This window comes from Trachurus japonicus, chromosome 13, assembly GCF_045865225.1.
Source record: "Trachurus japonicus isolate A0001 chromosome 13, Traja_1.0".
Taxonomy (NCBI): Eukaryota; Metazoa; Chordata; class Actinopteri; order Carangiformes; family Carangidae; genus Trachurus; species Trachurus japonicus.
In genome coordinates, this window is record NC_140919.1 from 34,007,459 (window position 1) to 34,028,429 (window position 20,971).

Here is a 20,971-nt window from a genome sequence, read left to right on the forward strand (position 1 = left end):
AAGTTTTTTTATTATTATTTTTGAGCAGGCAATCAACATTGTGTAACTTTACAAGGATAAACGTGTCTCACAATATGATGGTAAAGTTTGGTAGATAATCAAACTGCCCTGGCTCAAGTTACACCTCATTTGTGTTTGGTCATTTGATTGAAAGCAAGTATGTGGGATTTGCACTATTTAGCCTAAGTACAATACCCTATCATGATCTGGCCCTGCGCTTGTATGGCACATTTCCCCAAATAATCTTTAAGCAAATTACCACAACTAGTGATTGAAAACCTTATGTTCAGATAGAATTGCTCCAGGAATTAGGAGTGGTGGTGGCCACAATGCACGAGATTGGTTGGTGCAGAGGCAACAAACACCTAACAAGAGAATTTTGCCCATGGCCATAGTGATACCCTTCTTTAAAAAAAAGAAAGAAGAGCGAGAATTTAATTAAATATTTTAGCACACCTCTTTCCTTTATTGGGAATGTAAAGGAATAATATTTATTGAAAAAAGAAAAAGCCCATCAAATTGATCAAGCGTTGTCAGTGCCACAGCAGCTACAGTAATGGCATGAAATCTCACACTGCCGGTCTATGGATACTTGGATTAAATTACACCTCTACAAGTGCCTTGTGCAGCATCTCGTCGTCATATGGATGGTGAAGAAAGGATGGAGTCCTTCATCTCACGCAGCAGCTTTCTGTCTGTTGTGCTTGGCAAACCACTCGTCACTTTTATCTTCAGCCATAGCCTGGGTTTAAAAGCACAATGAACACAAGCAGAGTGAACATGAAACGCATGCTGTGTGGTAAATGTAGAAAGTGAAATGTTGAGGCAACACCAACCTTATCGAGTAAGTCATTCCCTGTGGGATCCACCATGGACAGCTGCCTAAATGCCTCATCTCCAACAAAGCATATCTCATGGCCGTCCTAAAACAAACATCGTGTAGACAACATGTTAACTGAGACTCCCTTCATATAATAATAACATTTTTTATGTAATACACTTACTGGGTCAGCCAAAATAACCACTTCAACTGTGGCTTTTCCAGGAGTGTCTAGGCTGACTAATGGAGTGAGAATTTTCTGCTTTTCTTTCTTCATCAAGGCTTCGAGGTCTGGCAGCTGAGGAATATAAATAATGAGCATTACATTTATGATGATAATTAATAACGATGATGTCTCTCCAGTATCAACAAACACTAGGGTTTATCCATGATGTAGCTAATGTTTTTACCTGCTCCCGTGGGCATGAAAATGCTATCCTCCCAAACGCAGTTCCATGATCGACTGTCCCACCAATATCATGAAGCTCCAGTTTACACTGCATATTAAAATGTGTTGTGAAAAGCATTCTTTAACCATAAACACAAAATCTGAAGTTCAAAATACAATCATTAATATACTATACAATAGTATAACTATTTTATTTTATTTAAATTCTGAAGGGAAATCGGGCACTGACACTTCCTCTGAAACTTGGCTCACTTGTGTGTCTGTGAATCCCATCAGAACTGTTTTCTTTTCCTCATTCTTCTCCATCACCTTCATTCCCAAAAGTGTGGCCCAGAAGTTTATGGATTTCTGGAGGTCTGATACTCCAAGACAAACCCTCTGCACAGGGTCTGCGGACAAATTACGAAAGGTTACTCACCTTGTGATAATAACAGAGGTAAGGGCACTAGTGAATGCATCCACAGTGACTGGATTGACAAAATCTGCACAATGTCAAGAGGTTAACATTGTGCAGAGTTTTCTGTGTTTCCTTTTCTGCATGCACAATATGGCTCTTCACAACATTTATCATGATTGAAATTCATATTTTTGATATTAACAGAACAACTTGTATTCCTTGTATTGTAAATCAATTTATAACTGTATTATTAAAGGTGCTCTGTAATTTAAGTTTTTCTTTCTTTTTTTTTGTGGCTTTTTGCCTTTATTTGATAGCACATAGTGAGATAGACAGGAAAGGGGGAGGCAGAGAGAGGGGGAATGACATGCAGGAAAGGTCGGGGACGCGGGATTCGAACCTCTACATGGGGCGGCCGCTTTAACCACTGCGCCACGCACCGCCCCGTAATTTAAGTTATTCAGATAATTATTACTGTTGTTGTCAATCATCTATTTGTAAGTGCCATTCAGGACCTAGCCCCTATCTTCAAAAAGTGTGACCTTAATATGAAGTTGTAAGAAACAGAAAGACTAAACACTTGTTACACAGTTTTGATTAAACTGTCCAATAATAATTATTAGCTGAAAATTATATTAATTCCAATGTGTTTGTATAAAAAACATGCTAATAGTAATTACATTCATCCAGCTAATCAACTCTTATTTGTGAAGTCATATTATTGGTATTTTTAACTAGATAAATGTGATTGAATTATAACAACTAATAATTGTCAAAATTTGACTCTGTTGAGCAAAGGCCAAACAATAACACTCTGCCTTTCATGCAGACATAATAACAGATGGACAAGGCCTGTGTCACTCACCATTAGGAGGCTGCTCCTTGTCCACCAGGTAGAAGTGATACCCTCCTGGAGCCTGGGTCTTATACAGACCCTCTCCTACCTCCGTGAGAGGCCATCCTAGACGTTTAGCATTGCTGACAGCTTGGCTTGACTGCAGAGTAAGGCCCTAAAGCCAGTGGATGACAATATATATATTTTTTTATATACGATACATATATATTTCAAGATTTCTGTAACATACATTGTTAACTTCCATGCAATGTCTAAATGACCCCTCACCCACCAAGAAGTCATTGCCAAGCTGATATTCTCCAACACCATAATTGTATGTCAGTTCAGCAACAAAATGGTCATCCTCTGGACCAAAGCCAACCATTGTCTTGCTCCATTTTCCGTCATAGGGCCTGCATGGATACAGGATGTGTGCAGTTGTCAGTATTAACATATAGTTCTATGTATTAGCCTCCACAGCTGTCAGTACAAAGTTCAGTTTCTCATGCGTTATATCTACCCATTGCAAGTAGCTTTGCACCCTTCTTCAAACTCCTCATGGCGTAAAATCTAAACAGATTAGGACATATTAAAAAAAGACATTTAAAGCTGATTTTTAAGAACAGTCTCAGTCATGTGAGAGAAGAGGATTTAGCAGAAACATTGTTGTGCAACACACTGGCTGGGTATTAATCACCAGCGGCTCGTGATTAAAATAAGCACAGAGAAAGTACCTTCATGCCCAACACATCTCGGTAAAAAGTAGCTGTTTTGGTCCTGTCACCAACTTTGAAAACAAAATGCAGCGCTCGTCTCAAAGCCATGTTTCACAGTGTCAGGTAGTGATGTCTGTGTTGCAGATCGAACTGTGCGTGCAGCGAGCGATTAAGCTTCCTTGATGGTCGGTTATTCTGACATCGATTGGTTTGTAAAATAAGTGTCAGTCGACAATCAGAAGCAATTTACAACAGCCAATAGACATTATGTCACACTTTAAAATGAAATATTATTAAATATAATTGAGGACAATTACATTGACTTCAAGCAAAAAGTAATAAAACGAAGTTCTCCACCCCTATAATTGACATTAATGGTATCACCCAATGTATTGTATCGCATTCTCTCGCGAGGCTACAGCAAATCTGAAAGCAGCTTGAAAGAAGAGGAAACTTAGGAAAAGGAATTGCCCACATTAGACCAGAGACGTTTAGACCTCGGTTTTGTTCCTCTTTTGGGCAGTAGCCTACATTCTCGACATTATGGACGACATTCATTTTAGATGTAATGTAGTATCACTCTACAACAGATGGCGGTAATTGGCCAGGTTGTGTTATGGTTCACATAAACAGGAGAAGAAGGAAAAAGCAAGCTCAGCAGGGCAGCACTGGTGGAGATAGTAGACTGCATATAATCAAAGATATTAATACATCCATGGTAGACTGTCACAAGTGCATAGCTCAAATAATTTATCAGAAGAAGGTGAGAAAGGCAGAGAAAGAACAGAAGAATAAAACAGAGAAGTAGCCTACTGAGTAGGAAAACTCATTTTGATAGGGTGGGAGATGCCCCTTTCACCAGATGAGCTGAGGAAGGCACTTGATAGGACAAACTGCTCCTGGGAAAGATGAAATATGGGCTCGCTAAATTGCATAGCTACTTAAAAACTAAAGAAGTCTTTGAAAATTATTGACATTTTATAAAGTGTGGGATAAAGTGAAAATGCAATATTATCCCTATTCAGAAACCTGGGAAAGAGCTGTGCAATAGACCAATTACCTTGACGTCCCATATCTGCAAATTATTGGAGAGGATGAATAAATGAGAGGCTGGTTTACTTATTGGAAAGTAAAAATATGATGTCCCCATATCAAATTGGGTTTAGGAAAGGAAGGCAAACAACAATCGATAGGCTAATGGCATTAGAGTGGGCTAAACGCAGAAAATAGGCCTCTATTTAGTGACTCTTGGCGGCATTAGTGAGTGTCAGAACAGGTAGCCTATGGCAAAAAGCCACCAGGCATTAGTATTTGGCACTGGTAATATTTAAAAGAGCTGGGAGGAAAGGGTGCAATATTGTATTAGGAATGTCAGGTAATGAGGCCAGACAAAAGAAGCAGTGAAGAAAGGACCAGTTGAATTAAAGATGAAATCATCAAAATCAGAAGTAAATCACCTGTGGCAGCAAAGGTGGGATATGGAAACAAAAGGATGGCATTTATATTCAATATGAAACAAAGTAAAGTCATCACAAAACAGGGGAAATAAAAGAAAAGAGCAAATTAGTGCATGTATGAGTATGAAATTGTCTGTATCTGTGTAGGCTACTCATTTCATTACGGAATCTCAAACATTGGATTCTATGATACCATGTACAGATGTTATTGTTTTTAGAAATTTTTACTAATGCCCGCCTTGCTCTCATGTTGTCTACTATTGTTGTCTGTGCCCACGGGACAGCAGATGAAAATGAGCTCATAGTTAAATCTGGCGCAATATATTGAGCATTGTGCCTGTTAAATAAATAGATAAATAAAAACCAGGTTGAGAATAGGACACAGTAATTTAAATAGCACAATGAACATTATAGGAAAGCATAGTGTGATTATTGTCAGGAAAGGGAAACTGCAGAGCTATTCATATCATGCAGGAAGTTTGTACAGGAAGAGCAGATAATGATGAGGCGTCTGCAGAGAACAGGGGGCGTGGAAGAAAATGTATATAGGGGCATATTGGAGAATGGAGAAAGTAGACAGGGAAGGAAGGTGGTCTTCTCATGTCTGGTTCTTTTTACAGTCTGGACTGTAGGATTGAGATACAACCTGAAGGTGGCAGTAATGCAACTTCATGGATGCCGGCTGCTGTAAAATGCCACAGAAGAAAAAGAAAGAGACAACGCTGAAGTCAGTTTCTGATTCGACACATGGATAAACTTTTCCCTAATAGTTTGTTTTTTATGCGTTTGATTTGACACATAGACTAAACGTTTCACATTATGAAACCATGATGTTTCAAAGGGAATTTTAGCTGGTCTTAGATAATCTAATCCATAATTAACAGGTCTTTGCTTTTTAAAATCTAGATATGGTCCAGTTATTGTTGTTGTTAGTTATATTGTTAGGGCGAAATTATAGTAAAAAAAAAACAACTTAAAAAAAAACAACAGTTTGAAACCGGGTTTCAAACAACTACCTAAAGTGTATGACGACCTCTCACAGTAATAAATTGTGATGAAAACAGAATCTCCCTCTCCCCTTCACTGGTGACCTTGAAACGTACTTCAGCGCAGTGCGATAGCAATGGCAGCCTATGTGAGGAGCGTGATAAGTCTCCTCTGTAGAGAACAACGTGCTTTTCTAACGAGGGAAAACGACGTGGTCGTGGCATCAAAACGGTACGTGCGAGGCCTGAGGAGGAAACCTGTCCGGGTGCTGCTGGACGACGAGCCGGCGGCGGAGAGGAGGGGAGCTCAGTCTGAGACAGCAGGACAGCATGTCAAGGAGAGGAAGAAGGAGGCAGCAGCAGTCACAACATCATCATCATCTGCAGCACGGCAGGATGAAGACAGAGGCTCTGTCAAGACGAGGACTAATGTGCAGCCACCTGGAAAACACTATGCTCCCCCCTCTGTTAGTCGGGATCAAGTGGACGGACTGCGCTTTGAGAGGGCGACTCCTGGAGACAAGAGACTGGCGTAAGTGTCACTGCATGAGCCAGGGCCGTTGCTAGGAATCCTGGGCCCCCTTAAAGTATACTAAAGTGGGCCCCTGCCCCCTGACTTTTCCACTTTTTTTCATAGACTACATTCTTATTTAGCCTACTTTGTTTTGATGCTAATGCAGCATTACTATGAGCATCAGTAGGGGTCTTATGCAGAATAATTCAGTCATACAAAGATTAGACTACTGGGGTTTTTTGTGGGCCCTACTGGGCGCTGGGCCCCTAGAATTATCATCACCTTTCTCCCCTATACAACGGCCCTGCATGAGCCCACTGTGATCATCACAGCTCACAGGGAAGTTTCATCCAGATCTAGCAATGGTCTAGTTACAAAGCTGTTTAGAAAGGCAACAACATTGGGCTCCTAATGAAACACCACTGCACACACACCCCAAGGAGCTCTGAAGCTGCAGTACCCGGTTGATCAGTGAATCAGTGTAGAAATCTGAGAGAAAATTAAATGGAAACAATTTTCTCAAAGCTTCTCAAATATGAATATTGTCTAAACCTCATCATTGTTGTGTTAAATTCACTGTTTGTCAGAGGACAAATTGATTTGAATGTGAAAACTACTCAATCAATTAGAGAACTGCCAGATGTTTTGAAAATGAAACCTCACCCATGATAGGTGTCAACACGGAAAAGATTAAAGCAGCAATTTGATAAAACACAACTCAACAACAGAAGACCTCAATATAAACTTAAACACTTGAGGTTTGAAAATCAGATTCAGTCTTTCCAAAAGACCACAATTTGTCAGATTTATAACAAATGAGTGCTTGATTAAATCATACAGATAAAATTTGTAGGGGGTTTGAGGCCTCTGGGCCTCTGGGCATGTATCTTGGTACAGTACATATCCTCCTCAGCCATTAAAATATGATCAACTGTTTAATACTCAGCAGTATGTAAGGTTGTAAATTGCTGCTACAGCATGAAAACACATTAATATAACATGTATGTATAATACTATGTTGCTAAAACTGTGCTCTCTTATGCAAATGGTCTGATTACTATCTGGTAGTAAGAAGAGGTTTTGAGCTGTCTTCATTAGTGGTTTGTGTAGGGAAAAACAGCTTCCAAATAATTATAATTATGATAATAGGTCATGTTCACAGTCCTACCTCTCTCTCTTTTAACCCTTCTCTGTGTTGCAGGAGGTTAGTGAGTGTTGCTCGTTCTCGGACGTTTCGCGAGCACCAGGGCAAAATCCTCCTGGAGGGCAGGCGTTTGATCTGCGATGCCCTGGATGCTGGTGCCAACCCGCAGATCGTGTTCTTCAGCACAGTGGATCGGCTCCGAGAGCTTCCCCTGGACCGGCTGAGAAGGGCCACGCTAGTCAAAGTCAAGTTCGAGGAGATCAAGATCTGGTCTGACCTCGTAGCCCCCCAGGGGGTGATGGGTAAGAGCCGCATCGTTTGTTTTGATTCATTACTGAAGACAGATACCTGCAGACACACTCAGACTCGCACTAATGCACTTTACTCCCTCATCCCCAGCCACCCTACATACCTGTGCCAACATCTCTGTTGCATCTCAATTTTTTCTTTTCTTTTTTTTTCTCTTATTAAATTGTATTTCTATTCTTTTCTATTCTATTTATTACTATACTGTATGTATGTTTTTAAGCCGTGGGCCCAAAGACAATTTCATTAATGACAATAAAGACACTCAACTCAACTACTGCCTTGTTGCTCACTTTCATCTCTCCCTCTGCAGCCATATTTTCCCGGCCAGACCCATCGCGGTTAAACTTTGCAAATGCAGGTCATTCAGTGCCGTTGTCGCTGATATGTGACAACATCCGAGACCCAGGCAACCTTGGGACTATGCTGCGATGTGCTGCTGCTGCTGGATGCCATAACGTCCTGCTCACCAAGGGTGGGTTAGATCATGCTTTTGGTGCTTCCAACCCCTAGGAAATGGCTTTTTTTTTTCTTTCTTGCTAGTGATTTTAGTAATTTCTTTATTTTTCATCCAACAGGCTGCGTTGATGCTTGGGAGCCGAAGGTTCTGCGAGCAGCGATGGGCGCCCATTTCCGTCTTCCCATCTACCCCAGCGTGGACTGGGATAAAATGGAAAACCATCTCCCTAAAGCCGTGACCGTCCACGTGGCTGACAGCAGCTGTGGCCCCGACGGAAGCAGAGAAACGGAGGATTTGCAAACGAATGTGTCTCACAAACCTTCTAAAGCAGGAGACTATGGCTGGGTCAGCACGAGGCGCAGTCGCAGTGACGTGCGCCACGAGGAGTATGACTCTGACTCTGAGGATGAAGGACTTTCACTTCCCAGAGTTGGCAGCAAGCCGTACCACGAGAGCTGGGCTCAGAGTCCCACTGCTCTTGTTATAGGTGGTGAGACACATGGCCTCAGTCTAGAGTCGGTCCAGCTGGCTGAGAAAACCGCCGGTCACAGGCTCTTCATCCCTGTTGTCCCTGATGTGGACAGCTTGAATTCAGCCATGGCAGCAAGTATCCTTTTGTTTGAGGGCAGGAAGCAGCTGCTGAAATTAATGCAAACATCTGGAAGGAAATGGAAATCCAAAGCTGAGGGGCAGCTTTCATGACGTTCCCTGTAAAGCACAGTGTGACATGCACCCCTGTTCCCTGGCAATAAAACATGAAATTGTCTCGCAAATGGTTTTTTCTTTTAAATTCATGTCAAGCAAAGTTGTTGTGTGCGTTTTTCATATGTGTGTGTTGAATGCCTCCAGCTGAGTTATTTTCATTATCAATTTGCTATTTCACATTCTCATTAGTCTTATTAGGACAAACCTTTTGGTGGATCTTTTTGGAATCAGTGTCACTGTGACCTCACAAAAGATGATTTTGGCCTTGTGAACACAAAAATCTGTAGTAGAACACCTCAAATAAATCCCTTCAAATTTGGCACAGATGCCCACACACGGTCATGATGACCTCACAGAACACTTACTAGTCATTACTCAAGAACTCACATTGTAACTACAAATGGTTCATATTTTATGGTTCAGGATTAACAGGGATGAAACCTGAAACTAGTCTTGACACAATCAGGAGGCAGTTGTTCTAGTTTTTCGAAGCTGCTGTGATGTAGGGGGAAAAAAAAGAAAAAAAATGTGTTTGACAGCACATGTTCAACTGATATAGAAGATGATATACAAATAATTTATGCAGTCATTTCAGAGGATGCCATAAGACATTTTTCTCTCTCTGTGCATGTGTTACCTTGTTCTGCTGCAGATTTTATGTTAATCTGACATTAAGTTTAGACTTACGCCACATTGACAGTGATCCAGTAGTGTATAATCAGATGAATGTAAAAAGGTGCATGTAGAAGTGTTGGGCTGCATGTGGTCAAAGAACATGTGTATTAAACAGTCAAACTACCTTTAGATGTACATTTTTAGCTGGAGAAAGTTTTAAATCCCCTTTCCCACGGCTCTCCAATGAGACACTAGCCTTACTTTAAAGAAAAGGAAAAGCATGTAAGCACATCCTTTACCCAGTTTCTAAGAGCCTTAAATAGATGTGTGCACTTATTAGATTTACTCGGGAAAGGACAAGACTCACAGTGTCAGGCTTATCAGCAACAAGGCCAATGCAAGCAAGTAACGTGGAGGAATAAAATCCATCTGCATACGGTCTCAGACAGTAAAGCAACATTTGCAGTAAACTTCTTTGAGACCATGAGCATTATTGAAATATTTTCACTGGGTGTATTTCTCATCTGCAAGAGCTTTAACTTTTTTTGGCAGAACTTAACAGGAACAGAACTTTGTGCTTGCCAGTGAATTTTTAATGGGTGAGGAGTCACGACTCAGTAACAGAATATAGGGATTTATACATTCAACACATTTCAAATGCCATATTTGTGCCTTCAGGAATAACTCTGCCTTTTCATCAGAGGACCTTCACAGAAAGCCCTCATAATGACTATGAGATGAGAACCACCATAACGACTGGCTAGAGATGACTTTCACTCACATCGTAACACACACACCACAAGACACAGGGCTTTTAAAACATCAGTCATTGTTCTGTTACAAGCAAGTATAATGTGATCTTTACCGTATGTGCACCTGTCATACTGTTTTTGCTTACGGCTACATCCAACTGAGGTTTACCACATTTGCACTAAGTATACATGTGAATTACAACTGTAAAAATGCATTTTGTTCTCTCTCGACATCTTTCATAAACCATAAGTAACAAGGATCTTGCAGACAAGACGCAAAGAAAGCAAAGAATCAGCTTAATACGTAGGTCCACTGGGTAATTCTCTGGTTTTCTCTAGAATTCAGAAATGCTATTGTGTGAAAAAAAAAAATACAAATACTTTTCTTGAGGCCAAAAAACCAACAGAATCTCCATATATATTACTGTAGGGACTATAGTCAATGCAAGGCACCACAGGAGAAAGAGAGGACTCCATGAAAAGAGGAACATGTCTAAAAAAATGTTAAAATGTCAGTAAAAAGTGAGACATCTCTCTTACAGTCTGACAAGGTCAGGAGGAGAGGTGAGAGAGATAGTGGGGAGGACTGGGAAGGGTGAGGGGTGTAGCAACAGGTCAGGGGGCCGATGATGGAGTGAGTCCCAATATAGTATATCCGATTTATATTTGGACGTCCTCTTTAGATGGGCTCCGGTTTGAGCTTTTCAGCCAGGAAGTCGCCGACAAACTGATCCACCACGGCCGGCGTGATCTCTTCGACGTCGCGGACGTACTTGGCGCGGGCCGACATGTCCAGGATAGTGAGCAGAGGAGCTGCTTCTGGGAGGTTAGTGTAGTCCCGCAGAGAGTCGCTCATGTCGTCCTGCCGTCAGAGAGAGAGAGAGAGAGAAGTTGTTACTAGTGTGATATTACATCATGTTGCATGTTGTACATTCTTCACGCTCAATGAAAAGTCAAAATGCTGACAGGGCATTTTTATCTGCCAGCTCTGGCTTTGGTAAGTCTGCATCCAAACAAACTAAGCAAATCAAAAATGCTGATATGATGACTCTGAAAATATAACCTTTATTATAATCTAAGTGTTGAAGTATGTTGATGCACTGTGAGCGTAAAACTCATCAAAAGATTCATACATTTCTTAATTACTGTATATATAAATATGTATAAGTATGTCTATGTATGTGCGTGAGTGTGTATGTAATTGTGTATCTGTGTGTATATTTGTGGGGGTGGGAGGTTTGGGGTTTTCACGGTGTTTTGTATTGTTTTGTTTTGTTTTGTTTTTATCCTCTGTGAGGCACTTTGTGTTACAATGTATGAAAAGTGCCATATAAATAAAGTTGATTTGATTTGATTTGATAAGAAGAAATAAGTATTCTTTGTTATATATAATTTCTAATTCAATTTTTCAGACATTGACTGGACCACTCTTGATATGGCGCTTGACACTCATTCGGTTGCATTGGTCACAACCTGTTGACAACTTTGTTTAAAGGGGTTGAAAACCACTAACAACCACTGGTTTAAACATACCACACTGTCAACAAACACGGGATAATGTTCTCACAGAAAAGAGAGCAACCTAGATTACACATTTTTCTGGGGCTCATCAGCTCAGACCTGCTCATCAGGAAAGAAAATTAGCACAGCACACTCAACTTGAACTATCTCACGCTCCGATTTACCTAATAACATTCATGAATGCCTGGCACAAGCATCATTAATGCACACTTCTTGAAAGAGAATAATAACTATGCACTCTCCTCTACCATGCTTCTGCAGGCAGCCTGCCTGAAGAGACCAGAGGGTCGGAGCTTAGTCACACATCCTGCTGTGTGGAAAAGACAGGAAGGAGTCGGGTGGGGGTCCGACAACATACCTCCCGTTTTCAAAAGCTCACTCACGTCAGATAAAAGTCTCATCATGGAGCATATAGCACACGTGGGCAGAAGCGAGAGAGAGAGAGAGACAGCAGTGCATAGACATGATAGAAAAACAGATTGCTGCTGGGTTTACTGAGAATTCAAGTTTCATTTCGGCACATTTTTTTTGTTAAACTCCTTCACCCATGTTCTGCCTGAGGCTGGCTGTCACCTCTCAGCCTCTGACAAGTCAGGATTACAGCCCCTCTAGCTGTATGCAACAGATATGAATGACTAGCAGACCGGCAGCAACTTCCAAACAAGCTTGAGAGAGCCATTAATTATTGAGAGTGAATAAGAAATCACACCGTTTCATAACTCAGCTCTTCTTCCAGCCAGGAGCTGCTCTGCTCCACGGATATCCATTATTCTTGTCACCTTTTTTTTCCACAGGTCAAATGGATTTCATGTGCTATGTTTATTAAGATCACACAGTTCACGCATTAAATGCGTACAGCTACTACCACTGGAGACATTCTGTCTTCTTCTTGACAGCATGGCCTTATTTCCCCTCAGCTTAGTTTGCTGGCTCAGAGGGAGACTCAGAGGGAGATTTAAGATCAGTTTCATATGGAAAAGATTATGTTGAAAAAGGCAGAAGTAACGGGACGGGGCCAGAGGGTGGCACTGCAACAAAGAGCTGGACCTCTCACAGAGGCGGTGACTCTTGGTGTTAACACAGTCGGTTACTGATTTATGTGCTAGTGTGAGTTTTGTCAAAACAAAGTCAAAGATAGATGGAGTTCCAGCTACATAAAATGTTCCAGCATTTCCTCCTTTCAGGCCTTTTTTTTGTTGCATCTTCAATATTATCAGAGAATCCGCAGCTATTCTCGTTAAATGGATCAAACCACACACACTCAGCTCTTAAGACTTTTCATTGAATAGCTTGGCTGTGCCACTACCTAAAAAGGATAAGTATGCCAAGATGAAGTCTGTGACCTCTACTTTGCAAAACTGCTAACAGATGGAACAGATGAGTTGCAGCGTGGTATTTTTATTGTAGGCAGCTAACTTCCTCTGAATGGTGCCCGTTTTATTATGCTGCAAATCACCATACATTGACCACTTAATGCTCACAGATGTAAGCTGTCACTGAGGACAACATGGTTACGAGTGAAATACTACTCCATTCTCCTACTACAAATAAAAAGCCCTTCCCTCGCATGCTCTCTTGCAGCCATACAGAGCGTAGATTATAGATCATCTGGGCATGCAGTGTGAAGAAACCACAAAGGGGGGAAATTCAACAATCTGTCACCGTGGCCTATCCAGCCTCTCCGATATGAGGAGATGTAATCTCTGCGTCAGCTTTCACCTCGGTAGGAAGTCATGCATCTTCTTTTGTGTGACTTCTCCGCTTGTGTAAACTGCTTCTCGGGGAGGTGCTGCCATTCCAGAGCCGCCACCGCCGCCGCCCCTGCCCCTGCCACCCCCCTCACCCCCCCCACAATCACCCCACCCACCCTTCACAGCTCGGCTCAGAACAAAAAAGACAAAGGGCCTCTCTGCTGTGTAGCCTGCACTCACAGCTGTGATAAGGCTCAGCGTGTGTCTACCGTGTGGAACCTGCTGGGCCGTGTCAGGCTTGTTCTGATTATTGATGCACTGTGGCATTTCACAGAATATGACCATCTGATAAGGCCTGAACTGACGATGATAACAGAGCTCACTCACCACCGGCCTCCGAGCCGGGGCTGCATCCATCTAACTGGCCTGCTGGCTCTGATGCCTTGAGGACAAGTCGTCATTGTGAATTTTTTAGATCTTTTTCGACATTAGATTAGGTAAATTAAATTAGGTGGGGTTACCAGTCAGCAGATTTAAAGAAGTAAAGAACATTTCTGGAGTCAATATAATTTTTTTCTGTTTGACAAAATATAAGACAAAAAAAAGGAACTACTGATGTGTTTATAATCAAACAACATAAAAGTTGTCTGGCCACGGGACTGAGATCAACATGCTCGCTGCCTGTTGATGTTTACAAGATGTAATGTTTGGGTTATTCGCCACCTTTTGTAATCATGTTTCCATGCTAACAAGTGGTATTATGGACTGAATGCATCGTTACCTTTGCTGCAGACATCTGATTATTATGAAAAGCTGGACAAACTAATGACCTATGGCTCCAGAGGAAAAGTTAAAGCACCACTAAAGTTCATTCTGATGGGCACAAGAATGTCTATTACATATCATGTCCATTCATTTAATAACATTTCAATAGGACACATCACTTAAAGCTGCAAATGTGAATGGGGTCAAGCTAATTTCATTATGAAATAATGACGACAACCTATTATTTCTCAAATAAACCAAAAATATTAAAATCACATTATGCAATTAAATTATTATTATGCATTATTATCTAATATTAGAAAAAAAAATCTAATATTAGAACACCCGACTACTCCTTTCAGTTTCAAATATCTATAAAGCCATCCTTATTCTTCCCCTGGAAACCACAAATATCTGAACGATTTTTCATGGCATTCATTCATGCAGTAATTACAGAGATATTTCAATGTTGGTCAACTTTTTAGCAAATACAAAGAACAATGACAGAAGAGGCGGTCCACAAGTGTTCATGCAACCCACATTAAAACAAAGTCAAGGCAATCCAACTGTTCGCACACACACACACAGAGCCTGGGAAAACAGAGCTTTGAAGAGAGGAATCACAGTCAACACTCGCTTCTTCTTGCCACAAAAGCAGTTACATTCTTATATGAGTGGATAATACTGCCAGAGTTCATTTTGCATGCAATAGCCATTACACAGCAGAAATGAAAGAACAAAAGATCTTTCATGCTGCATTTATAAAAGCGCTGCACCACTCTGGGGCGTATGGTTTTTTCAGTATGGTAAGAAGATCCTGTGTCATTCTGCTCAGCCTGGCCTCCCCCTGAGAGACTGCCAACATACTGCTGTCTCATGGACACAGAAAACCCAGCAGCTGGCCTGGCAAGGAGCGTGCGACTACCAGGGCTAACCCGGGCCAAGGAGCGGGAGTCTGGGCCCAGATCCTGAAACGGGAAGTGATATCTGACCGTGAACCCGATCTGGAAACGCAACCTGGTGATTTCATAGCCGGTTGAGCTTGAGCCAGGAAATTATACCTGTGCTACATGGATGTAAAAAAATATCTGGCTTTGCATGTGTGCCACTGGGGAAACAAAGCAAACACAGACTACAGCTAGAAGCTTCTGAATCCCTGCAAGCTCCAGCGCAACAATGTTTCTTTGTGCTAGGTCAAATAAATACTGGCACTCTGACAATGAACTCAAAACAGTATCATGTCAACTCTCATCTTTCTGAAAACTTAAGCCGTTCTCACTCTGCGTACGTATGTCCATTACATTTTCAAGGCCGACATCGGGGGCGGAGCGGCCTTGGACAGACACACAGGGGTCAGACAGTTAAGCACATGTGCAAGGCAAGCCCCCATGGTCGAAACCCAAGCCAGCCCTTCGGAGTGTGACACGAGACACCAGCCGTGTCCTCCCAGACCGCCGGGCAGAAAGAGAACTGGGAGGAAGGAAGGGGAGCCGCAGGGCAGAGAGCAGGGGAACTGGGGAGAGGTAGCTAATCTTGTAATTATGTGCGCTGCTGCTGCTAACTCCATCGGTTTTGGAAAGGTCAAGACAGAACAACATGAGATAACAAGAGTTATAAAAACTCCATGGTCCAGCCCACACGGGGGAGGAGGGGGGGAGATGAGGGAGGAGAGATAAAGCAGGACATGGAAGGATGAAGCAGCGTGGGAGAGCGGAGAAAAGAAAATCCTCCTGGCACGCTCTGGTCATACCCATCATGACAGGGGATCACAGTTGAATTGTGGGTCATGGATAGCTGTGAGTGTCTCTTGCAGGTTCAAAAGGCTCGAGGAAGGGGCCTGTGATGGTGTTATTCTGACAGCGCCCAAGGTGTTGGGTGTAGATACAAACCAGGGACTCAGAAGATGTGATTAGAGCCTAAGTGATGAAAACACTGTCTGGGCCAATTGGCTGATAACGGCTCATTACAGATGCAGTGGTGTTGTTGTCTCGCATGTAGGCTGATGGGTAGCAAGAGTAAGAAATGGTGGAGGTTATTTGCTGAAAAAGTGTTTTCATGTTATCGTTTGTCCACCAGGTACAACTGACAAGCTTCTTTTGAGCTGCAGCGTCCCACTCAGTGCAATATCACAATCAGATTTGAAATGGTTATGATCAATATTTTTCCACTAGAAATTGATCAAATGACTTTGTGGGATTTGTAGTACAAACAACCACTTTCAGAAAACACAAATAGGGAGATGGAGGAAACCAAAACTAGAGCTAAAAGAAAGTGAATAAATGACTAGAAACATGACTCTAAATGATTTCTTCGTGTCGCTAAAGTATTTACTGGATGTATAGATCGGCCTACCTACAATCTATGAATATTCTAGCTGACTTTAAAAAGCGATCACATACTGTATATGCCTTCTGGAAACAGTATCTGGTATCTGGACTTTTTTATGTAAAAAAAAAAAAAAAATTCAAGGTTCATGTGACCTTTTTATGTTAAAAAAAATACTATGAGTCAATAAGTTGTTGTAAGCATTAGCCTTAAAAAACATAATGTGTACAATATATATAAATTACAGCAGATCAGATGAGTGGCTCAAAGTCATAAACAAATTCAGCTCCACAGATTTGTGTGAAATGGCACTTTACTGTGTCTGGAGTGGAGTGGCCTTAAGTGGCTTATCTCACCTCTCCAGCCACAAAGAACAGCAGCGGCGTTTCCTCCTCCTTGGCTTTGTACTTTGCCATGAGCTTCTCTGCTATAGGTTGAATCAGCTCCTTGGCCGGCTCCAACTCTCCCTCCTCCTCAGCATCTGAATGAAAGAGAGAAGATACATGGAAATATGTTAAAAGTATGAAAAGAAGCCACTTGGGAGAGGAAGGTGGGAGGCAAGGAAGGAGGGATGACTGGTGCTCGGATGAGTGAAGAGATAAAAGAAACTGTACAGATGGTCTCCATCTTGTTTTGCAGTCTGGCCTGACCCCAGGAGACACCAGGGTCTCAAATTAAGGGCCATCAATACCTACTTTCTTTTCTGACACTGCTGAGCTATTGTCTCGTATTACGCCCTCAAAACTCTCCTGACTAAATCATTTCTCCATGACATTCACAAACAAATTCACGTCCTTGCACTTTCTGTATTTGCTAAATAGACAAACACTAGAAACACCTTCAGACCTCTCGACACTGGAAGAAATTTCTGCAGAGTCTGACATTCAATACACTCCATTATGCCACTTCATTTAAGCACAAGCAGCTCCGGGCAGAACCCCAATGTGGAGCCGCAGGAGCTGCAGCATCATGGATGCCCGAGTACTCACCCACAAACAGGACGAGGCATGGCCCCTCGTGGAGCTGCACGGCGTTCGACTCGCTGAGCTCCAGCACAGGCCGAGGGTGCCAGGGAAAGAGCCGGCACTCCGGGTCGTTCAGCACCTCCACGCGGCCCTGTCGCGTGATCATGTGACCCTCTGCGTCCAGCAGAATCAGCGTGGGAATACCTAGAGTAGGAGAAAAGAAGAGGTGAGGACGGTGTGAAGGGGAAAATGCGCAACAGCGTGGGAGGTGGATTGGGTAATTTCCGTTCATCATGACGCAGGCTGCTCCCTCTCCCACTGAGATTTTCTTTGTTGCGTTGGCCTTTTGTGACCAGCTTCTGTCTTTCTTTTTTCGCCTGACTCTCATCTCTCGACACACCACTGTCTGCTTTTCACCTCTGATGTGCCCACAACTCAGGTGGGATTTCTGACCCTTCACATTGGCTCTCATCATCTTTTCTGATTACGCTCCCCTGGCCTTATTAACAGCCTTATCGGAAACAGGCACCATCCAGGAGCAGGCAGAGCGAGTGAGTCAGAGCGTTCCTGTCTGCGCATGTGGACTGAAGTCGACAAGAGGTGGGGGCCACCGTGAACTGCAGGGATTCGAATGCGAGAAGGGGGCAGTGTTGACTCGTCCTCCGTGCATTCCTCGCATTCTTTGCAGGAGAGGGCCGAGGGCCAGCTCTCGCTAACTTCGTCCACAGTCCTCCGCACACACACAGAGGAGGGAGTCAGGAGGAAAAGAGCGAGAGAGAGAGAGCACAGGGGGGAGAGAGGCGAAGCACTTCTGCAGCCTGCGAGACAGTAAACTTGATAACCGGCCCACATTCCTTAGGGCTGCTGGGCAATCTGCGTTGCTGTTCTCCTGCCCAGTGCAGAGAGCTGTCTGCCGTTGTGCCAGCGTTTCAGTGTATGACATAACTAAGCTTGTGGAAATAATATACACATTTTTTTGGTCTCTCTCACTTCTCTTGATATCAGAACCAGAATAATCTTTAGTGTCATTGCACAAATACAACAAATTGAGGGGAATATGTGATTTATAATGTGGCAAAAAAAAAAAAAAGTACCTTGTATTCCATAGAGTCTGTTGAGTCGTGATCGCCGAGCCTCATCTGAATACGGCACTGCCAACCATGGCATCTCGCTGAAGTACTGCTTAAAAGACTCCTCTGACCTGGAGGAGCGCCAGAGAGCACCACAACATATTTGTTTGGTGGACTCATGATCACGTGTTTCCTTGACAGACTAAGACAGATGTGTGTGTGTCAGTAAACATGATGCTGTTTATGTTCTGGCACAGTGACTCTCACCTGTCAGCGCTGACGAACACGATCTCAAACTTCTTGCCCGCCTCTTTAACGATTCGATACGATTCCACCAAGACCCGCGTCAAACTGCGGCACGGCGGACACTGATGCAGAGAAAAGGAGAAGAAGGAAAAGAAGGAATGTGAGAAGAAGTGAATATACGGGCACACGCAGTTACAAATGACAGGTTGCTGCAGCAGCTTCCATCACTTTGGGTAATTCCCAACTCTCTTCCTCTATGTCACCAAACATCTTTCTACAACCTAGTAATTCTGTCTTGTTTTGTACCCAGCTTCTTTCAAATACAGCAGACAATCACACAACACTAATCCTGCTGTAAGCCTGAGAGTGTTAGGAGAGCCCACGCTGTACAGGCAGGAGGAGGAGGAGGGGGAGGGTGGTGGTGGTGGTGGTTGGTATGGCTGCCCTTAACATGACATCAGAGTGCAGTAGCAGCGTGAAGGAAAATAGACCAGTCTATGTCATGCTTGCTTTGCTGTGCACCCTCTTTCTCTCTATACTGTAAATACAAAACACAGACTATTTATATCAGATAAGGTTGGGTTTATAATGTTTATGTTATGTTATTGGGAAATATGTTTTTGCCCCACAAGCTACAAATTAACCTTCAAGAACTCTGGTCTAGTAAAAATTAGAGGCTGGAATATTTCTGCCTGCTGTGCCATTAGGATATTACAGTAGTAGTATCAATATCATGAAAATAATTTTCGTAAATATATATATTTCTGGTCTGGAGGGCTGCAACGTAGTGTAGAGAGACAGATAACATTTTGTTCTCAATGAAATAAATTACATAAACGACAATTTGGGTTATCATATTGATCTTTTTTTTTTGTTTTTAAGTATGTTTCAGGTTTTTATGCTTTATTTACAGGATAGTTGGAGAGAAACAGGAAATGGGGAGAGAGAGAGAGTGGGGATGACACACAGCAAAGGGCCGCCGGGTGGAATCGACCCAGAGGCCGCGGCAGCAAGGATACAGCCTCTGTTTATGGGGGCGCATTCTCTACCAGGAAAGCTATACAACACCCTAATATCTATCTCTTGAATTTTTGCACGGGCAAAATATCTCCAAGAAGCACCAGCAGTCATTTATAAATTGTATACAATTACAACTATTATACTATACCAAATATAAAATGACTGCTGAAGATTATCAATGGAAGCATTTGGCCAAACATGTTGATTTTATTTGTGTAATGAAGCTCTACAACCTTAATATGTGATGACTGTCCACCTCAGAGCAGCAGAAACACTAAGCACTTATAGGTCAGAACATTCTTGCCTTATGAAGTAGGGGTAGTAAACTTGCCTGTTTACACAGTCAGCAGATATGATGCAGATATTTTGAGTCTTGTATCTGGACAACTTGTGAACATAAGTCCAATATACACTCACGTTCAGCTCTCTTTTGGTCTCTACCAACTCTTAAAGGAAATTATCTACTTCAGCTTCAAAATGTTCAGCGGCTAGCTGTTAATCTCGTCTGTGTGGGGCGCCTGATTAGGTCGTGATTCATTTATTTTTTCAAATACATTGTAAATCATTCATGTTATTTATGAAAAATATCTCATATTCAAGTAAAGCCTCTCACCAATTCCAATGTATTAACTAGGATACTGACAAGTTTTCATTACCATTCAAGCTGATTACAGTGGATACACCATGTCAAGCACTTTCATTGATCCAGTCACGCACACTCATCACACCAACACAAAAGGACGGTGGGAGTGAGAGTGTGAAGCACAAAGCCTCAATCAATTCACTGCTCATTAATTGACTTCTTTCTTGGGCTGCTCATAGAAGTAAACACTGTAAATTATGTTGTGAACTCATTATAGTTTACACAGTGTGGTGTCAAAGCTGCAGCATCATAAAGATGTCTTACTGTATGTGGGCTTTTGTTTGCCGATGATCGTCAGTGAATTAGGTTTTCAGCTTCAGGGTTTTATTGTAGTGGGTTATTCTAAAAGAAATATTCCCCCTGGGAGAGGAAATATAGGTCATGTTTCCCTGCTATGGGCCACTTCAGGTCCCCAGAACATTAAGGGAAACATGTAAAAAATATAGTGTGAGTAGTTGGACCCTAAAGCCAGGTGCTGGCATTTAATGTTTGTAAAATTACTTTAATGGTGGGTAGATTTACACCAGGGGAATGTGGTGTAAAAAAGAAAAAAAGAAAACACTGCAAATAAAGTGCTGTAATGGCTTTTGTGACTTGTCCTTTTCAGTT

General features: G+C 42.3%; 3 protein-coding genes across 3 annotated transcripts in view; 1 reads left to right on the plus strand and 2 right to left on the minus strand.

Annotated features, from left to right (window-relative positions):
- Positions 1–23: 23 nt before the first annotated feature.
- glod4 (glyoxalase domain containing 4) lies at positions 24–3,538 on the minus strand. The gene is made up of 9 exons (XM_085796134.1): positions 3,196–3,538; positions 2,982–3,031; positions 2,754–2,874; positions 2,492–2,636; positions 1,482–1,618; positions 1,231–1,317; positions 1,005–1,118; positions 837–923; positions 24–742 (listed from the first exon to the last, which is right to left on the minus strand). Exons 1-9 carry the CDS (start codon positions 3,283–3,285, stop codon positions 677–679), a joined length of 897 nt encoding a protein of 298 aa, XP_085652260.1. The 5' UTR covers positions 3,286–3,538; the 3' UTR covers positions 24–676.
- Positions 3,539–5,746: 2,208 nt separating this feature from the next.
- Positions 5,747–8,807, plus strand: mrm3a (mitochondrial rRNA methyltransferase 3a). Its single transcript, XM_085796135.1, has 4 exons — positions 5,747–6,152; positions 7,336–7,580; positions 7,898–8,059; positions 8,163–8,807. Exons 1-4 carry the CDS (start codon positions 5,758–5,760, stop codon positions 8,744–8,746), a joined length of 1,386 nt encoding a protein of 461 aa, XP_085652261.1. The 5' UTR covers positions 5,747–5,757; the 3' UTR covers positions 8,747–8,807.
- A 1,128-nt stretch (positions 8,808–9,935) lies between these two features.
- nxn (nucleoredoxin) overlaps positions 9,936–20,971 on the minus strand; it is a 61,614-nt gene continuing 50,578 nt past the window's right edge. Inside the window, exons 4-8 of the mRNA XM_085796136.1 lie at positions 18,721–18,821; positions 18,478–18,584; positions 17,408–17,587; positions 16,775–16,899; positions 9,936–10,978 (exon numbers count right to left, since the gene is read on the minus strand). Coding sequence (XP_085652262.1) covers positions 10,796–10,978; positions 16,775–16,899; positions 17,408–17,587; positions 18,478–18,584; positions 18,721–18,821 — 696 coding nt within the window. The 3' untranslated portion in view covers positions 9,936–10,795. The remainder of the gene's footprint in view (positions 10,979–16,774; positions 16,900–17,407; positions 17,588–18,477; positions 18,585–18,720; positions 18,822–20,971) is intronic.